General features: G+C 35.3%; 2 protein-coding genes across 18 annotated transcripts in view; one reads left to right on the top strand and one right to left on the bottom strand.

The window, feature by feature from the left end:
• The window catches only part of LOC139975754 (uncharacterized), a 106,263-nt gene extending 94,423 nt beyond the window's left edge, over nt 1–11,840 (bottom strand). For 15 of the 17 annotated variants that reach the window (XM_071983889.1, XM_071983891.1, XM_071983894.1 and 12 more), the window contains exons 1-2: nt 11,584–11,840; nt 971–1,189 (exon numbers count right to left, since the gene is read on the bottom strand). In XM_071983889.1, the coding sequence (XP_071839990.1) occupies nt 971–1,189; nt 11,584–11,665 (301 nt within the window). In that variant the 5' untranslated portion in view covers nt 11,666–11,840. The remainder of the gene's footprint in view (nt 1–970; nt 1,190–11,583) is intronic. The other 2 variants (XM_071983900.1, XM_071983903.1) reach the window with 1 other exon arrangement.
• Nucleotides 11,841–15,046: 3,206 nt separating this feature from the next.
• LOC139976191 (galactosylceramide sulfotransferase-like) lies at nt 15,047–18,264 on the top strand. Its single transcript, XM_071984700.1, has 2 exons — nt 15,047–15,845; nt 16,820–18,264. The coding sequence occupies exons 1-2, from the start codon at nt 15,682–15,684 to the stop codon at nt 17,838–17,840; spliced, it is 1,185 nt and encodes a 394-aa protein (XP_071840801.1). The 5' UTR covers nt 15,047–15,681; the 3' UTR covers nt 17,841–18,264.
• The last annotated feature ends 161 nt before the right edge of the window (nt 18,265–18,425 follow it).

Here is an 18,425-nt window from a genome sequence, read left to right as displayed (position 1 = left end):
GACTATAGTACCAATGTACAGTGTAGATGGTGATCAAGCCACTGCCTGTGTACTTTACATACGAGGTGTATGAATATCTATCGGAACACTACCCTCATAATTTGAAAAGGGCCCATTTTAAACAGATTAACATATTCCAACATCATCCAGTCATGTAGTTGAGGCGGCTGCCAAGGCTCCGTTCATTGGGATTGCGAACCAATGAAATAAGAAATAAACAGGGCCTCAGACACTTTCGTATTGTTTGGATCCTTATGAAGACTTGTCACTCTCATCTTTTCTGGAAGGAATGCATAATCTTAGGTAGTTGTATCTTGAGTCAAACAATTTGTAATCTTTACCCACCGTGGTCTTGAATGAAAAGGAGGGCTTTTTTATCTAGGTATGACTAAACCGTATCCAAGCATATAAATGTGAATACCCCATTGATCTCATTAAGAGGTCTCTATACTTAAAACAACCAATTCACTGCTCTTAATTACACAATGTACTAAATGGTATAAACCTGTAGGCCTATAGAAAATTTCCAGAATTTTTTTTCTAAACTGCTGTTTGTGCAACTGTTCTACTCTTGAAACTACACTATTTAGTTTTGCACTGGCATGTTGTTCAATTGATCTGATGTGATTGTAGGTATTCAAAGGACACAATATTGCCTTTCAAATTTGAACGTGCTAAACAAAAACCTCTTCAAGTACGGTTTGAGTAATCAAACTTAATACCAAGCAATGAGGAGTGTTTCATTAGAAGGTACATAAAATATTTATCATATGTGACCATTTCAGAATATTTGGTGGTAATATCGATGGTCTTTAGCAATTACATAATGGTGGACAGAGCACCTGTAAGCCATTCCAACACTAGATAGGATTTAAAGCACAGATTATGCAAAAGTATCAATTTAACAGTTCACCTAGAAAATAAAAAAACCGTAAGTTAGCACTATTAGCCAGTCTTCTTAATCATTTACCTTCTATAACTGATATTGTAAATTCACATCCAGATATTCCTGCTGGGCCAGAGAAAGAGTAAATTAACGTTGTATCTCCAACTCCAAAAAATGATCCGGGTGGTGGGGGATTCGTGAGGGATGCAAAGTTGCCGACGGGTGTTGGTGGGTTGTAATCGACTGTTGCACCATCTGTACCCCGTAGCACTTCCACATTGAAACTTCTTGGACAGACAAGTTCTGGACGTAAAACAACAAAAAGAAAAACTCATCGTAAGGTGAAACTTCTATTGAAAGCACTTATGGTTGCATGAATTGACAAATAACCATTTTAATTCATATCAGAGTATCGATGATGAGACTTTATCAGGTCTTTGAACTATCTCCAAAGGTCAGTCCAATAATACACTTTTAGCAGTATAGTAAAGGCTTCATAATTGACGCACCTTCGTAACTGACGCACCCTCAAATATACCTAGCAACAATACAGCAAGCAACATCAACTTTTTGCAGCGAAGCACAGTTACATATTTCATGTGTTTGAATTCATTTCAGGTATATTCTGATAAAATTGTGGGGTTTTTCAAGCTTAAAACACCCTCCCCCAGTTTTGCACATAATTTTGGCGTTTGGAAATCTTACTACCCAACAACAAAATTTCCTCAACATGATACCACTACTCTCTAGACCTGACCTGTCTGAGCTTATTGGCTCAGAACAAAGCAAACAGCATCCAGAGTCAAAGGATGTTTACTTACAGTTCTTATCGACGAACGTGTCAATTTCGGGGTATAAAAGAACTTGAAACACCACACATTTTGTGGTCAAATTCTGCTCAATTATTGTACGTTGCGTAGGCACTGAGCGATAAATATTTTGAAATCATTAAATTTCTGAGGAACTAAACTTATGAAAAACTCATACATGTTTTTTACAGTAGGATGATTTGGATTTTTCCTTGATAGATATCGTTGATCAAATTCTTAAGGGCGTCAGTTATGAGTCAACCATGCTACACAATTGATCTAGCACACTAGCGTACTGTACACATGAGAATCACAGTTCACCTGTGGAAGATCTGAACACCCACTATTAAAGGGTGTGAAGACTCGCCCAAAAAGGAATGTCTCATGCCGGTAATATGACCTAGTTTCGAATGAGGTGTAACAGAAGTGTTAGACACTACCATCGATACCAGAAAATACACACACAGCTTGCTACCGTCGGTAATTAGACAATAGTGTACAGTCAATACATACAGCTACGGTCAATACCCACAACACAGTGTACATAGCAGCGTGGACATCTCAGGTCTAGATTAAAGATAACAAGGTAGCACGTTTCATTTCTGTCTGATTTTGTAGCGACAAGAAGAAAACGTCATTTGCAAGCAATGGAAAGTTAACTTTTCCGAATTACCGAAGGTGGCAAGCTGTGTGCGTATTTTTTGGGATCGAACTTAAACCAAAACAGAAACATTCTTAAACGTTACATAAGAATAAACTCATTTTGTAATAGAGATGTCTACAACATGCATATGGTATCATAAATACATATAAAAAGCACTATTGGGTATCCGGCCACATTTCACTTTATGAGAAACATTAAAAACAATAAAGTAAATATACTTCAGAGCCGTAGCCAAGGTAGAATCTATAAGGGGCAGTTGAGGAACATCGAAAACATTATGTTTCGTACAAACGTTATGTGTAGCGATGATTCGATGTGCGTATATATCCATGCAGGGCCTTTTTAAGAAATGTTTAGTGGGTGGGGCCATTTCCCAAAAGGGCATCATGCATGCATGACACTATTAGAGTTCCATTCACTATAAAGGAACTCTAGACACTATCCTAGTGGAGCGCCACCATCGGTTGGCGACTAGAGTAAGAAGAATGTGTTTACACGGCTCTTCTTCAGTTGTACTGAAGAAGAGCCGTGTAAACGCTCGAAATATTTTGTTACCTATTTAACGTTTTAAGTAATAAAGTCGGAAATGAAAGTATCATTTTTTTCCATTTTTTTCTTGTGGATATTCTTAACTTTCCAACACACGCCATCAGACATGTATATATATATATATATATATATATATATATATATATATATATATATATAGCCTATCATATCCACAATGGAGCTCTATAATCGCTATACAAATACTATCTTTTTGGTATTTCTGTAAGTTTTCCCTAGTTCGATCGGTGCAGGCCTCAGACACGCCAGGTATGCATGCTATTGGTATAAATACGTCATTAATTTTGTGGTAACCGTACTTTGACATTGTTTTAAATGGAAGGGTCACCAAATCTCCAGAGCATGGTTCACTAAATCCGGTTCTATGAGATCTCGCTTGAGGGTTTTTTATTCATGCAAACCATATATAGCTAAAGCCATTCATCTAAACTTATATTGGATGAATGGTATTTAGCCCCGTCCGTGCAGAACAAACATCTGGATCCATTCCATCATAATTGAAGTTCAATTTAAGTTGTTAAACAGGGGCGGCGTCAGATGGTACTTTGTCCAGGGGTGATGAGGGGGTTTCTTATAAGGACACGGTGGTATGAAGCACTGGGGAGTCAAACTAATAGTTACCTCAAAATTTTCCTCAAAAATATGAAATTGATGTAGATCCCTCCGTGCATTCATTGGCCAATATTTCTGGAACTTGAATGCAGTTTGCTTTCATTAAGAAAGGACACATTTTATTACACTTTCCTTTTACATATTTCATCTACTGGAAAATTCGTAATTACAATTAATTGTATTTCTTTTCATTTAATATGCCAAAGGAAAAGGCACTGTTTCAATAAAAAAAGTCTCGCCAAAATGGAAAGGGTGTCCCCTTTTCCTCTTGTTCTACACCTCCCTTCCCCCCCCCACCCCACCTCCCCACCCCGTGTTTATAGCGCAACAGGAAAGAATGACAGTTTGGACATCTATCCTTTAACATACGAAAGAGGCCATGGTTGCATATGAGCTATGTAGGCTCACATGAAGAAATCATAGTTTCACTCCGAAGGGCTCCATCCAGTTCAGTGTTGAAATTTTTAAACAAAATTACGCAATGATTACATTGTAATAAATTTCGTGCATAACCGAAACTGACTTGTGGTTTACATAGTTTGCGAGTAATTATCCACAATAACCTCATCAATATTCGTTATAAACTTGTTGGAAAAGTGGTAGTTGTGTGATTTGAATTAAAAAAAAAAATAATAATAATTATAATAATAAAAACAGGTAAATGAACAAAAACGTTGAACGATATATTGTTATCACTTTAATGGAGAGATTTGAAACGGTCGGAAACTAATGACGTACGTACATTCAACGGCACACGGTGACACCGCAGTGATAAGGTATTATTTACTGATTTTTTTTTTGCATTTTTTGGTCTTTTGACAAAAGTTTAACAAATATATATATATATATATATAGATAGATAGATAGATAGATAGATAGATAGATAGATAGATAGATAGATAGATAGATAGATAGATAGATAGATAGATAGATAGATAGATAGATAGATAGATAGATAGATAGATAGATAGATAGATAGATAGATAGATAGATAGATAGATAGATAGATAGATAGATAGATAGATAGATAGATAGATAGATAGATAGATAGATAGATAGATAGATAGATAGATAGATAGATAGATAGATAGATAGATAGATAGATAGATAGATAGATAGATAGATAGATAGATAGATAGATAGATAGATAGATAGATAGATAGATAGATAGATAGATAGATAGATAGATAGATAGATAGATAGATAGATAGATAGATAGATAGATAGATAGATAGATAGATAGATAGATAGATAGATAGATAGATAGATAGATAGATAGATAGATAGATAGATAGATAGATAGATAGATAGATAGATAGATAGATAGATAGATAGATAGATAGATAGATAGATAGATAGATAGATAGATAGATATATATTTGTTAAACTTTTGTCAAAAGCCCAAAAAATGCCACAAAAAAAAATCAATATATATATATATATTTATATATATATAAATATATATATATATATATAGCCTATCATATCCACAATGGAGCTCTATAATCGCTCATACAAATATTATCTTTTTGGCATTTCTGTAAATTTTCCCCAGTTCGATCGGTGCAGGCCTCAGACACGCATGGCATGCTTGCTATTGGTATAAATACGTTATTAATTTTGTGGTAACCGTTCTTTGACACTTTTTTAAATGGAAGGGTCACCAGATCTCCAGAGCAAGGTTCACTACAGGTTCACTAAATCCGGTTCTATGAGATCTCGCTTGAGGGTTTTTTATTCAAGCAAACAATATATAGCCAAAACCATTCATCTAAACTTATATTGGAAAAATGGTATTTAGCCCCGTCCGTGCAGAACAAACATATGTGGATCCATTACATCATAATTGAAGTTCAATTTAAGTTGTTAAACAGGGGCGGCGTCAGATGGTACTTTGTCCAGGGGTGATGAGGGGGTTTCTTATAAGGGCACGGTGGTATGAAGTACTAGGGAGTCAAACTAATAGTTACCTCAAAATTTTCCCCAAAAATATGAAATTGATGTAGATCCCTCCGTGCATTCATTGGCCAATATTTCTGGAACTTGAATGCAGTTTGCTTTCATTAAGAAAGGACACATTTTATTACACTTTCCTTTTACATTTTTCATCTACTGGAAAATTCGTAATTACAATTAATTGTATTTCTTTTCATTTAATATGCCAAAGAAAAAGGCACTGTTTCAATAACAAAAGGCCTCGCCAAAATGGAAAGGGTGTCCCCTTTTCCTCTTGTTCTACACCTCCCTCCCCCCACCCCATCTCCCCATCCCGTGTTTATAGCGCAACAGGAAAGAATGACAGTTTGGACATCTGTCCTTTAACATACGAAATAAGCCATGGTTGCATATGAGCTATGTAGGCTCACATGAAGAAATCATAGTTTCACTCCGAAGGGCTCCAGTTCAGTGTTGAAATTTTTAAACAAAATTACGCAATGATTACATTGTAATAAATTTCGTGCGCATAACCGAAAGTGACTTGTGGTTTACATATGTTTGCGAGTAATTATCCACAATAACCTCATAAATATTCGTTATAAACTTGTTGGAAAAGTGGTAGTTGTGTGATTTGAATTAAAAAAAAAGAAGTCTTGAACTTGTATGGTATTCAGGTGAATCAACCCACGACAAACTATAACAAAAATAATAATAATAATAATAATAACAGGTAAATGAACAAAAAAGGTTGAACGATAAATTGTTATCACTTTAATTGAGAGATTTGAATGGGTCGGAAACTAATGACGTACGTACATTCAACGGCACACGGTGACACCGCAGCTGATGAGGTATTATTTAATGATTTTTTTTTTTTTTGCATTTTTTGGGCTTTTGACAAAAGTTTAACAAATATGCGTGGGAATTATAATTCCAGTTTACAAAAGGAAACAAAGTTGTTATGGGAAATATTTGCCATGGAAAACGTCACCTGAACTTTTATTGGTATTTAGGATTTATTGAACAATTAGGGTGCATTTTGTCATTTGAACGACTAATGAATGGTGGGTTACGTTGTTATTTATGTCTACTGTTTTGGCTTTCTGTATTTGGTCGGGTTGGATTTTCTGGGACCCGAGAACGGCAGTATATCTGGTCGCCGGTGGAATAGTAATTTAGAGAATTGTAATGCAGTATGTAGTTATATTCCCATCATATTACTTTAAGCATTTGCTTCCATGCCTCTTTGTCTTAAGAGTAACTGCTTTCTTCCTGTTCATGACTTATTCACCCCTACACCCACATCATATTCGTAGAAGCCCCCTTTGTATTAAGTCCATGAACTATTCATGCTGAACCACAGATGACAACCTGTTGCATCTCAGGTGTATTACAAATATGGTTAGTCATAGCACTCTCCTATGTGCCTTAGTAATTATAAGTAGGGGCCAAGAGTTTATGTCACAGAGAGGTTATCGCCCCTCACAGGAAGTTGTAATGACTTAAATACTGTAGTTTTTTTAATATGTAAAAGACTAAGATTCCAGACTTCAGAGAGTGTAGTTCAGCCTGATACACTCCGGCAATAAAGCTCATATTCTACAATTACATCTATGTCTGGAGTTTCTCTTTATCTGTTGTTCATTGTACCTATTTAATAACGGGGCCCAAACTAATTGAGCCGGAGCACACCCCAACGTAACAGAATGTTACAAAATGTTATACCTCCATCATCTTTATGGCCAAATTTTCCGATTGGTAATATTGCAAGAAAATGTAAATAAGAAGTCTGAGAAACGTGTTAATTAAAGCAACAATTTTGCTGCAATTTCAAATCTCTGTATAGAGTGAGTGTTTTTATTTCTGTACCGTGATGACGGGTGCAGCGTATACTTCCGGTTTTGAGATACGTTTTAAGACAACGTTGCACGGTGCATGCCCCCTTTTTTCACTTTTATAATTATTATAATTATTATTATTATTATTATTATTATATAATATTATTATTATTATTATTATTATTATTATTATTATTATTATTATTATTATTATTATTATTATTATTATTATTATTATTATTATTATTATCATTTGAATACTTTATCTCTTTGTAAACCGTATTCCACTCCTTTCTCGTCTCCGACCCCTTCTCCACAACCCCCATCAACCCCGTCCCCAAGAGGAAAAGCTGCCTCTCTCCTGCTAATAAAGAGGCTGAGTCTGCCCAGCACCGACGCGAACGAGTCTCCTATCCCCATGGGCCCTACATTAAAATAGGAACTTGATGCTACGGCTGTTATATTTTCCTCCCCATTCTACATAAACGCTTGCGCTTCACAGAGGCCGAAGCGATCACTAGAGGAACGAATGACACACAGGCTCAATCACGCAAAACGAATATGGCAAGCCATGTGGGACAAACACTGCATAATATATCCGCGTATTAATTCGAATATATAAGCGTATTAATTCGAATATACATGTGTTGTAGCCTACATGTGTAAAGTTTCGCTTTTTGAAGCGATCTCGCGAGCCCGCCAAAACATTTATCGTTGGTATATGTACACAGCAAGAGCGGAAATGTTTTTTCGTGTCTATTCTAATTAATCCGTGCATATATTGGATTTAATCCCCATATGTATTTTATTTAATACGTGTATATATTCGAATTAATACGTGTATATATTCGAATTAATACGTGTATATATTCGAATTAATACGTGTATATATTCGAATTAATACGCGGATATATTTAAGCCATATGATTGGCTAATAATATATACGCGTATATATTCCAATTAATACGCGTATAAATTCCAATTAATACGCGGCTATATTATGCAGTGTTTGTCCCACATGGCTTGCCATAAACGAATGGCTCAAATCGTGATGAACAGTGTGGATCGACCCAGCGCATTTAGTAAAGAAACTTTGGCCGATACGCCTTAACAAATGCTAATGTGATACAGAAGGTATGATGTGTTGTAGTTCAAACTGCACAGGCAACATATAGTAACGTAGGCCATTTGAATCTCTTATCTCTTTTAATCGAAGAGAGAGTAGCACACAGAAACACCTTTATATGTATGTACAGTCTCTATACTACTGCAAAGTTTACTTCCACTTTTTGAGTAAATATTTGATTGAACCACTTTATTGACGTAGACTGTCCCCTTAAGGCCACCGTGTATTGAAAAAAAATATATATGTATAACCTATACGCTGTAAGAAAGTAAAAAGGATAAATATATCGGCAGGCAACGTTCACAAGGCTAAATTGGCTGAAGATGTATATAATTGAACTGAACTTTTATAATTATATTATTTACACATAAATGTCTCCGATGTCATCAAAATGTCTAGTTGAAAAGCCAGTGCAACTACTATCCTACCGAGTATTATATCATGGAGGGCGCCAGGAGGATTGGAATGGGTCGGGGGGGGGGGGGGAGAGTGGTGACTCTATGCTAGTGTAGACTCTATTCGTTGGTATATATCACATATCGTCCAGGAGGAAATTCGCTATTTGCATTTTGTACCGGAATGTAGCAATAATGACATTGATCGTAAGAAGCAGTTATTTGAGAGTTGTAATTTGAAGAGCAACATCCTTTCGAGCCGTAATTCATTTCTGTCTTCTCATTACGTTTCATAATGAAATAGGAACACAAGCTTATATATATATATATACATACACACTAACATACATATAGGTATGCAACGGCAGCTTCAACAAGAAAAAGGCACCAAACAAACGTACAATTTATAAAATTTGTTCAATAATGGCGGTAACCCAGACAGCAGAACAAGGCTAAACGCATGAGTGAACTTATTCAAGAAGCTATACATAGGGTCATGCTATTTCAGGTCATTGGCAAATCAAAACACCCTTTGATTGTCAGCCGTGTCTCTACAGTAAATAATCGTTCAAGTTTAACCATTGTTGTACATGCATAGTACCTTGTTGAGAACAGGCTTTGTATTCCAACTTGGTTAACATATAACTAATTCTAGTGTTAAGCTGTTGTAATGAACCTGCATATGAATTTTCTAAACTAAGCTCTGCTTTTTGTTTGGTTTTGTGCTTACAGTGTATTTGAAATTGTGTTTGTGCAAGCTTACTTCGATTTGAATACTTCACCACAATTTGCATGTTCATGTCAACCAGAGCCTCTCTGTATTTCGAGACGCCATGTCCTCCGACTTGACTAAATCATTTTCCACGCATTTATAGTTCTTATACAGTATGGGCAAAAACAGATTTTTTTTCGCTCATCATTCTTGGCTTGTTATTGATTGATTGATAAAAAAAAATTATACCAGAAATAGACGAAAATTAGACCCAATAAACGGCCAAGAGCATCATCCCTTAAAATGACCCGCTGCTCCTTATGTGACGTTTATAATGACGTCATATTTACACTTAATCTGAATCCAATAATTGTCTCTGTAAGGTATACAACCCCGTGTATACGCTGTTCAAATTGTTAGATGTATCACCATACAGCCATTACCATTTAAACTATATCCCATCTCTATATAGAGACAGTTATATGCGAGGTTTGATCAGTTGCTCGCCTATCAAGCCACTTCAAAATAAATTCCAGTGCACATGCTCAATATAAATTTGTCGGGTTATCGTCGGTGCGAATTGGAGCTTAATGTTATACGGCTGTCGCCTGTCGGCAATATGATCATTCTCCACCATTTCGTTAAGATCATGCATTGGTAGGATATGTTCGCTTGCCTATCGGTCATGGGTATCATGACAATGTATTATGGACACACAACCGCCGTGATCACGTGGTCACTGTTCCAAAGTTATTATAATTATTATTTTTTTTTTTATCATCATTTATGATTATTATTATTATCATTATGATAATAAGTATTGTCATCTTTAATGAGGATAGTCCTGCTCAGTGCAGAAGCACTGCTTTCCAGAGGAGCCCTCAAAGAGTAAGGAGACAATACCGTATAGTTGAGAGTACATGAGTACAGTGAACATCGTGTATGGTTTTTCCTGTCCAGTAGACTAACCTAGTTCGATATTTCCTAACATAAATATATCAACTTTATGAATAAATGAGAGCATAAAGTCTGGAAGTGTTTGTCGTCATTTGTGTAGACGGAATTGATTTTTACAATAGTCAAATGATTATTTTTTACATTAGCGAGTGTAAGCACGTGTGCTCGGTTTAGCCACTGAAATCACTTAGTCATTATATTTACAATTGGTGGCGAAAAGATTGGTTTCTGGATTAGTCGGAATGACTCATTATTTCAGTGCAAACATATTATACAATGTCACTCAGTTCGATATAAAGATATACATTACATTTTTTAGTATATATAAAGAAAATCAACGGCCCTATTCTTTCTTGTCTATGTGTTAACCCGGCCGTAATGAATGGGTGTCAAAAAATGGGTGCATATTACACGTCTTAGTCAGAATGATATGAAGATTTTTTTAAGTATATATATATGTATCTATATAAATATATATATATATACATATATATATATATATATTTAAAAAAATTATCACCAAGCATATGTAGGCTATACATGATTATGGATATGCATTAGAGGAGTCATTCTGCCCCATTATCGATTTTTTTTACGTCATTATACTCACCACCCCCCCCCCCCATGCTCACTCAATACATTCACCCTCCCTTTGGTTGAAACACTATTTTGCCTGTACTAACCAAGTTTCACAATTCTGTACAGCGTTAAGTCTGCAGGATTATGTGTGTAGTATTAATATCGATTACCCAATTCAGTTTTTACACCCTTTCAAGACACATATATAGCTATAGAGCTAGGCCTATATATACTGACAATAGTCCCGTATAAGGGCAAATTATACATTTTTAACAAACGATTCTGCAAGAAGATTACAATGGTACGATGTACAGTTAGATTATTGTTATATATACGCTCTTAGATACGACTCACATCATGAATTTAGTTCTTTCCATATAGCACCGAAAATATATTGAATTATTTGCCGCTGGAACAAAAAAAGAACACCTCTTTCTATGAAGCGATGAAGATCACTCTGTTTACATTAGACACCCAGAATATTGTGAAATATATCTCACCTTGGGCTGTTATCGTCAAAATAGTTGTAAGGAAAGTCAAGAGTTGTAATAATAAATTCTGTTTCCGTAGAAGAGAATCCATTTTGAAGGAAATCCGACGACGCGTTTTGGCAAACGTCTTCGGGAAGACGCCTTTCTTTTGCAGTGTCTCTACTTGAAATAAGGATTTTACGCACAATTAAAAATCACACGCTATGTACACCACATGTAAAGATCTAAAGTACGACAAGCATGACTTCTAAATTTATTTTCAATAAAATAGTAAAATGGCCTTCATATAAATAGGGAATAGCCAAGTTCATCCAAGCATTAAAAGTATTTTTTTACGGGGAACAAAAAGCCTGTCAATAGGCTTACAATGCGTGTGTACGTCTATATACTGAAGTGTGAAAATCAATCAGCAAATCGGCTGAGTTTTTTTTCTCTTTCTCTCTTTCGAAATGCCAGAGACCCAACTTTGCAAGAACTTTCTGATTCCAAATAAAATGATTCTTATAAATGATTTTGATTGGTGGTGTATCGTTCGGCAAGTATTCATATCTGAACGACCGATTTATAGGTAGGATGTTTTTAAATGGTATAGAAGTCCTCCTTGAGGTTATTTCATTTGCAAGTTTCAGAATACTTTTTTAATGCAGTCCCAATGGAAAAGAGTTGTTGATTATCAATGAGTTTCTTCCTTTTAAGGAGGAACTGCCTTCTTTATCATGCATATGTTTCTCCAGCCCCCCCCCCCCCCTCTCCCTCGATATGAAAATATATTGTAAGGTTTTGTAAGGTACAGTCGTGGAGGATAAATCTAAAATCTTACAGCAGAACACCAACAATATATCTGCTAGCAAAACGGAACTCTTAGAAGGACCAATGACATATGACGAAATATTTTCTGCAGCTGTAAAAACGGTAGCGACACAAAGGTTTGGTGTATTCTCTATTATACTAAAGGTGCATAATAAACCCAGCAATGTATTGAGTCATTGGAGACTAAGTAATACATTGTAATACAATGTATTGCCAGCCGTATTAACACGGTGTTACCAAAAGCTTATTTCCTCTATATATTTATGTATATATATATATATATCTATATATATATATCTATATATATATATATATATCTATATATATATATATATATATATACATATTTATATATATATATACATATATATATATATGGCGATATATTCTTCCTACGCATATATATATATATACATATATATACATATATATATATATATATATATATATATATATATATATATATATATATATATATATACATATATATGGCGATATATTCTTCTTACGCATCGTTTATATGTAGGAACATCCCTGCAGTATATTTTAGATTATTCCGCAAAATGCTGCTGTGGTTATTTCAATGGTAGACAGTTGATCAGAGATATAAGTTTTGCATGGGTAAAAACGTTTCACCCTAACGTTTTTCAATTACTAAATCTCTCTTTATGGGAAGTGTTATATTTCACCCTTAAATTGTATTAACCCCCCCCCCCCCCCCCAAGTACTACAGCACATTTCCCCTTAAGTTATTAAAAATCACTTTTCTCTTGAGGGATAGATGCGTTTTTATCTGCAATGAAGAAACAACGCTTCCCATCAAAATAATACTGTATTCGATTCCTGTGTGTAGGTGCCAATGTGTTTGAAATTGTAAAAACATGTAAACAGGGGGCCAACAATGAAAGGTCAAGGGTTTGATCGTTTATATGTTTTATAGGTCAGTATTTATTTGCTTGTCCAACAGTTCGTGGTTGTTTCTCTTGCAGAGATGAAACACAAGTAATCAAAAAAAAGACACTTGGTTCATAACAAGCAATGTATTAACAAGAATCTGATCGCTGCCCGAGGTGAGAAAACACATGTAAAAAAATTGCATAAGCTCACACGTTCACAAGTTCTGCGTTCCTGTGGTTACCACCTGTTCAGATCGACCTTTTTGGTTTATTATATCGCAATTATGTATTCCATTATAACAAAACACTAACCGATACCAAATATTTTTGGTTTAAATCGTCCTTTTTTCAGTACTGCATTATGCAGCCTACTGGCAACTATACTACACTGACCCCAAATGAAGTTTGACCTTCACCAAAAACGATGGGGTTCTTTTATTGGGATATGGGGGAGATCGACCTACCAAGTACTAGCTCCCTGAAACTTAATGTTAAGGTTTGATATATTCTTTTATAACCAATCTCCATACATACACATGCACAGCATCACCATCACCATGAGCTCAGCATAAATTTGTTTTTGCATGCGGGGGTGGGGCGGGGCGGGGGGGGGCTCGTGCCTTCAACCGCTCGTTCCCTCGCCCGGCGCGTTCCCTCGCCCGCGCGTTCCCTCGCCCGCTCGTATAAGATGTATATATTTTCATTATAGGGAGAAAAACACAACAAACTCAGGCTCATTAGCTATAATAATAGGTCTCAATTTAGGTTATATTGGTAAATTGTTAAGTTTAACCGCCAGTGTAAGCTTAAATAAGAGTTTTATTTCACATTCAGTCGTTTTAATTGGCTGATGTTAATGCAAAATATTTAATAACATTTTATAGCGCTTTTTTGCACTTTCTGAAGAAAATGCGCTCTGCCGCACGCACCCGTTATTCTTACTTCTCTTAGCACAATCATGTAGTTATTATACATCCAGTTTTCTTCTATAAGTGCTTTTTGTAAATGTTGATACTGATCAATATTTGCATTTGTGTCATCAAAAAATATGTATTATTCAGGCTCACATAACAGCAAAACTCACTCCTTCTAGTTCTAACTTAAGAATAACATCTTCCCCATATCCTAATTCTCGAAGAGTTGCTTCCATTTTCCACAGTGTGTATTTTACTCCAATTCCGTGTTGATTATTCAAACGATGATTCGGTGCATGGGCTTGAAACAATAACTCCAGCTTGCCCAAATCAGAACCGAATACCGAGACTGCTCTGGCCCAAAAGGCATATAAGGCTCTGCCAAAAGGTATAGAAGCGCGCCATCACTTCGTTGCATGATATTACGTTGGCACATGAACTTATGTCATTGGAGGAAGAGTTGTTGTTTGAATTTGAAAAGCTATTGTCGTAGCGATCTACTACGTCGATGTATGTCTTTATTACGTTAAGTGAAATAGCGCCATCTCTTGTCAGCTTGTTATCAGTGTAATTTACGTAGGCTTCTCATGTGCATGTTCATGTTGTTATAACACGGAGTTTTCATAACAACTCCCTGGTTATAATATGCGGTTTAAACTTCATTAAAATAGTTAACGATGACGTAACAGAAACAAATGACATTTGTCATACTGATAATACTAATGTATATTTTATGTAGCCGTTGTAGACATTTATGTTGTTGTTGTTTCACATAAGTATAACATCATTACATCAAATCACGTGGTCGTCATTTGAATTTATACAGTCATCAATGTAATAAACGGTTGTTGTTGTTTTTGATGTCGGTCGACGCTCGTGCACGCAGGAAGCGGGTTCTTTTTGTTTTTGAATTACGGCTGCACTACAAACAAACGACGGAAGGGCGCAAAACGATGTTGTTTCTCTGGAGCTTGAGACGGGGAAATCAAAGTAAGAAAATGCATAACCCGAGCTCAATACAAGGCTTAGTACAACAACAAAAAGTAGCAACTGAGCAAAACGAAATCTGCTAGACTTTTAGGCCAAATTTATGTAACAATGCATGGATTTGTCTCGATGCGAGTGGACTGGGGTTGAGAGCGAATCAATCTTTCGGTAGTTTGGTTTACGTGCCCAGGTTCTTTCCTGGGTAACTTTTTATGAAAAAGTTTACATGGACAACTTCAGTTTCCGCCCCCCCCCCCTTGTACCCCCGTATTACCTATTTTACATGATAGAAGGTGAGAAGTAGAAGACACACACAGTCAAATCACCAAATTCGATGATTTATGTCATCGTGAAGATAAACTGTTTGGTATGACTATAGTTTTACGAGTTGTTCTTAACCGAAATATGAATATTCATAGAGTCTGAGAGCTGAAATCGACACCTAGCAAAATATAAAATCAATGCGTTTATTGATGTCAAATCAGTGTTCTGTTTGAATAATGGCCCTCAAACTATCACATGTTGCTAAATTCATTCAGGCAAGTTATTTTGTGCTTTTGGTTATTGTTTTCATGTCATTGTATTATGCGTTGTGTTGGAAAACTTGGCCTGAACAGTCAGTCATTGCATACAAGGAAAGGCAAACCAATGTTTCTGTCATTAGGTGAGTACAAATTTCTCCATATTAGGCCTATTTATGAAAGTACTTTTTGTGTTTGTACGGGCTTACGCGTTGGCAAGCTGCGCCCGCGTGTGTTAGCATATTTTTACGAAGGTATATGGAAATGTCAAATTTGACGTGGAAATGCAAATGGTATATTTCCTGCATAAATTAGGTCGGAAATTGAACAATGTAAATGAACTATATAATTGACATTCTATAACAATTAAAAAAAAAAGTAAATATAGCCTATGCAGTTCGCAATTGATAAGTATAATTTTAACATGAAAGAAATATGACAAATATTTCCAGATTTCATTCACCGATTACCAGTTATCTATTTTTATTAAACTTGATAGTAAGAATGTAGGTAGCTTTATATATTCATATAAATATATATATATATATATGTTTATATATATATATATATATTTATATATATATATATATATATATATGTATATATATATATATATATATGTATATATATATATATATATACATATATATATATATATATATATATATATATATATATATATATATATATATATATGATAAGTTGTAGTTTATGTCACAACATGAATTCTATAACGTCAACCTAAAAACCTAAAAACATGGATACAGCTTCCACAAACAAATGTGTAAGCAGAACCGTGTAGACCTAATTACAGACCTAGCTATTCTAGTCTATGCATAGGCCTATGTATCAAACAAGGCACCATTGTAGGTTTTAAGTTTCACTTTGATATGGAGGAAGGGGAATCCTAGACCCCCTTCCCAGTATACATTACATGTGGATTCAACAACTTCAGAATCATACCTTCTCCGTTTTAAAACCCTGGATCCTTCCCTGCCCTCCATTTATAAATATAGTGACTGGTACATATTGATGCATTCAGTATGACGTTGAAGTTTACTTCACGCTTACTACTTTATATTCCATATTTGGTTCATGCACATTTACTTCTTAACAGTGACCATGGCAACACAGAGAGAAGGATAGAAAGTTCCCCATTGGCCCTGCAGGAATGCAGTCCAATTCAGTCCTTGGTATTTGCAAAGACCCACAAAACTGCTAGTTCCACCGTTGGTAGTATCTTTGGACGATTTGGGTACGAGAGAAACTTATCATTTGCTTTACCAAAGCCTGGACAAATAATCATGGGTACTAGCAAGTTTCGACCCACCATGTTACTTTCACCAAAAAGCACCGACGGTCAGGGATTTCACATTTTGTTCAACCACGTACCATTTTCCAAATGGGATATATCAAAAGTGATGCGGCCGGAGTCAAAGTTCATCACGATACTGAGAAATCCAGTCACACATTTCTATTCAGCTGCAATGTATTTCAATGTTCTTAAATTCTTGAAATTCAAAGAAGGCAATGTTTCTTCGAATTTAGAGAAACTTCTACCCAGACTCCAAGAGTGTGAATACTATGTTTGTAAATGTGTTTATAACGGACAGTATTTCGACCTTGGTGGTTCCTTTGGTAACCGGTTTAGACGATTTTCATCGAACTACACGAACGATTTTGTCAAACTAGTTGATCGCCAGTTTGACTTGGTGTTAATACAGGAACATTTAGACGAGTCACTGTTACTTTTGAAGAAAATAATGTGCTGGACGTTTGAAGATATTCTTTACATGTCTAAAAAGCAAAAACGACCGCACTCTGAAGTAGGCTTAACTGACAAGCAACGTGAAGTGATATTAAATTGGAATTATTTAGACAGTGCGCTGCACAGTCACTTTAACGTGACGCTTTGGAAGCGAATTGATAGCTATGGACCAACTTTTCAAGAAGACTTGGAGTATTTCAAGAAACTCCGAAAGTCAGTCTCGGATGGCTGTTACCAATTTCATCTCAGCCCAAAGAAAGAAGTTATCAAACAACGGAAAACGCTATGTGAAAATCTTATGAGGGACGTCAAACCATACACAAAAATGTTGATAGAAATGGAGATGAATAAAACAAACCAAGGATTATAACAAGACATAAACTGGAAATGATACTACTACTGACATAACTGCAAATGATACTACTACTACGACTACTACTATTGACAGTATACTACTAATACTACTACACGTCGCACGCAATTAATAAATCATTATCTTATTTCACACCTTTAAAAAAAAAGGTCTGGACGCAAGGTTCTGCTGATAATTGTAGGCCTATACGTGTGAACACGTTTTGGAGCTAAAACTGAGTTATATTGACTCGATGGCACATTGAATCAATATTTTTTGCACTCTCTTCTCATTTCACAGTGAGCCCATTGGACTTCCCATGGTTTCAAATTACCAGTTATTGTCATCGGTAAATAAATAACTACTAGAATAAATTATAGCTTCCGTTAATAGGAAGGCTCACTTGATGATGAGGTATCCCTTTACAGTTATCAGAACACAGTTAACATATATATATATATATATATATATATATATATATATATAGCCTATATATATATACATATATATATATATATCCAATATATATATATTCAATATATATATATATATATATATATATATATTAAATAAATATATATATATATAAATATATATATATTA

This window comes from Apostichopus japonicus, chromosome 11 (assembly GCF_037975245.1).
Source record: "Apostichopus japonicus isolate 1M-3 chromosome 11, ASM3797524v1, whole genome shotgun sequence".
NCBI lineage: Eukaryota > Metazoa > Echinodermata > Holothuroidea > Aspidochirotida > Stichopodidae > Apostichopus > Apostichopus japonicus.
Note: the sequence above shows the minus strand (reverse complement) of the source record. Positions and strands in the feature narration are given on the sequence as shown.

What these genes read in the sequence shown, in the direction of transcription:
- LOC139976191 (XM_071984700.1), top strand. Translation starts at nt 15,682, where the DNA reads ATGGCCCTCAAACTATCACATGTTGCTAAATTCATTCAGGCAAGTTAT. An exon ending in ACCAATGTTTCTGTCATTAG is followed by an intron (nt 15,846 to 16,819) that starts GTGAGTACAAAT and finishes ACTTCTTAACAG; the next exon opens with TGACCATGGCAACACAGAGA.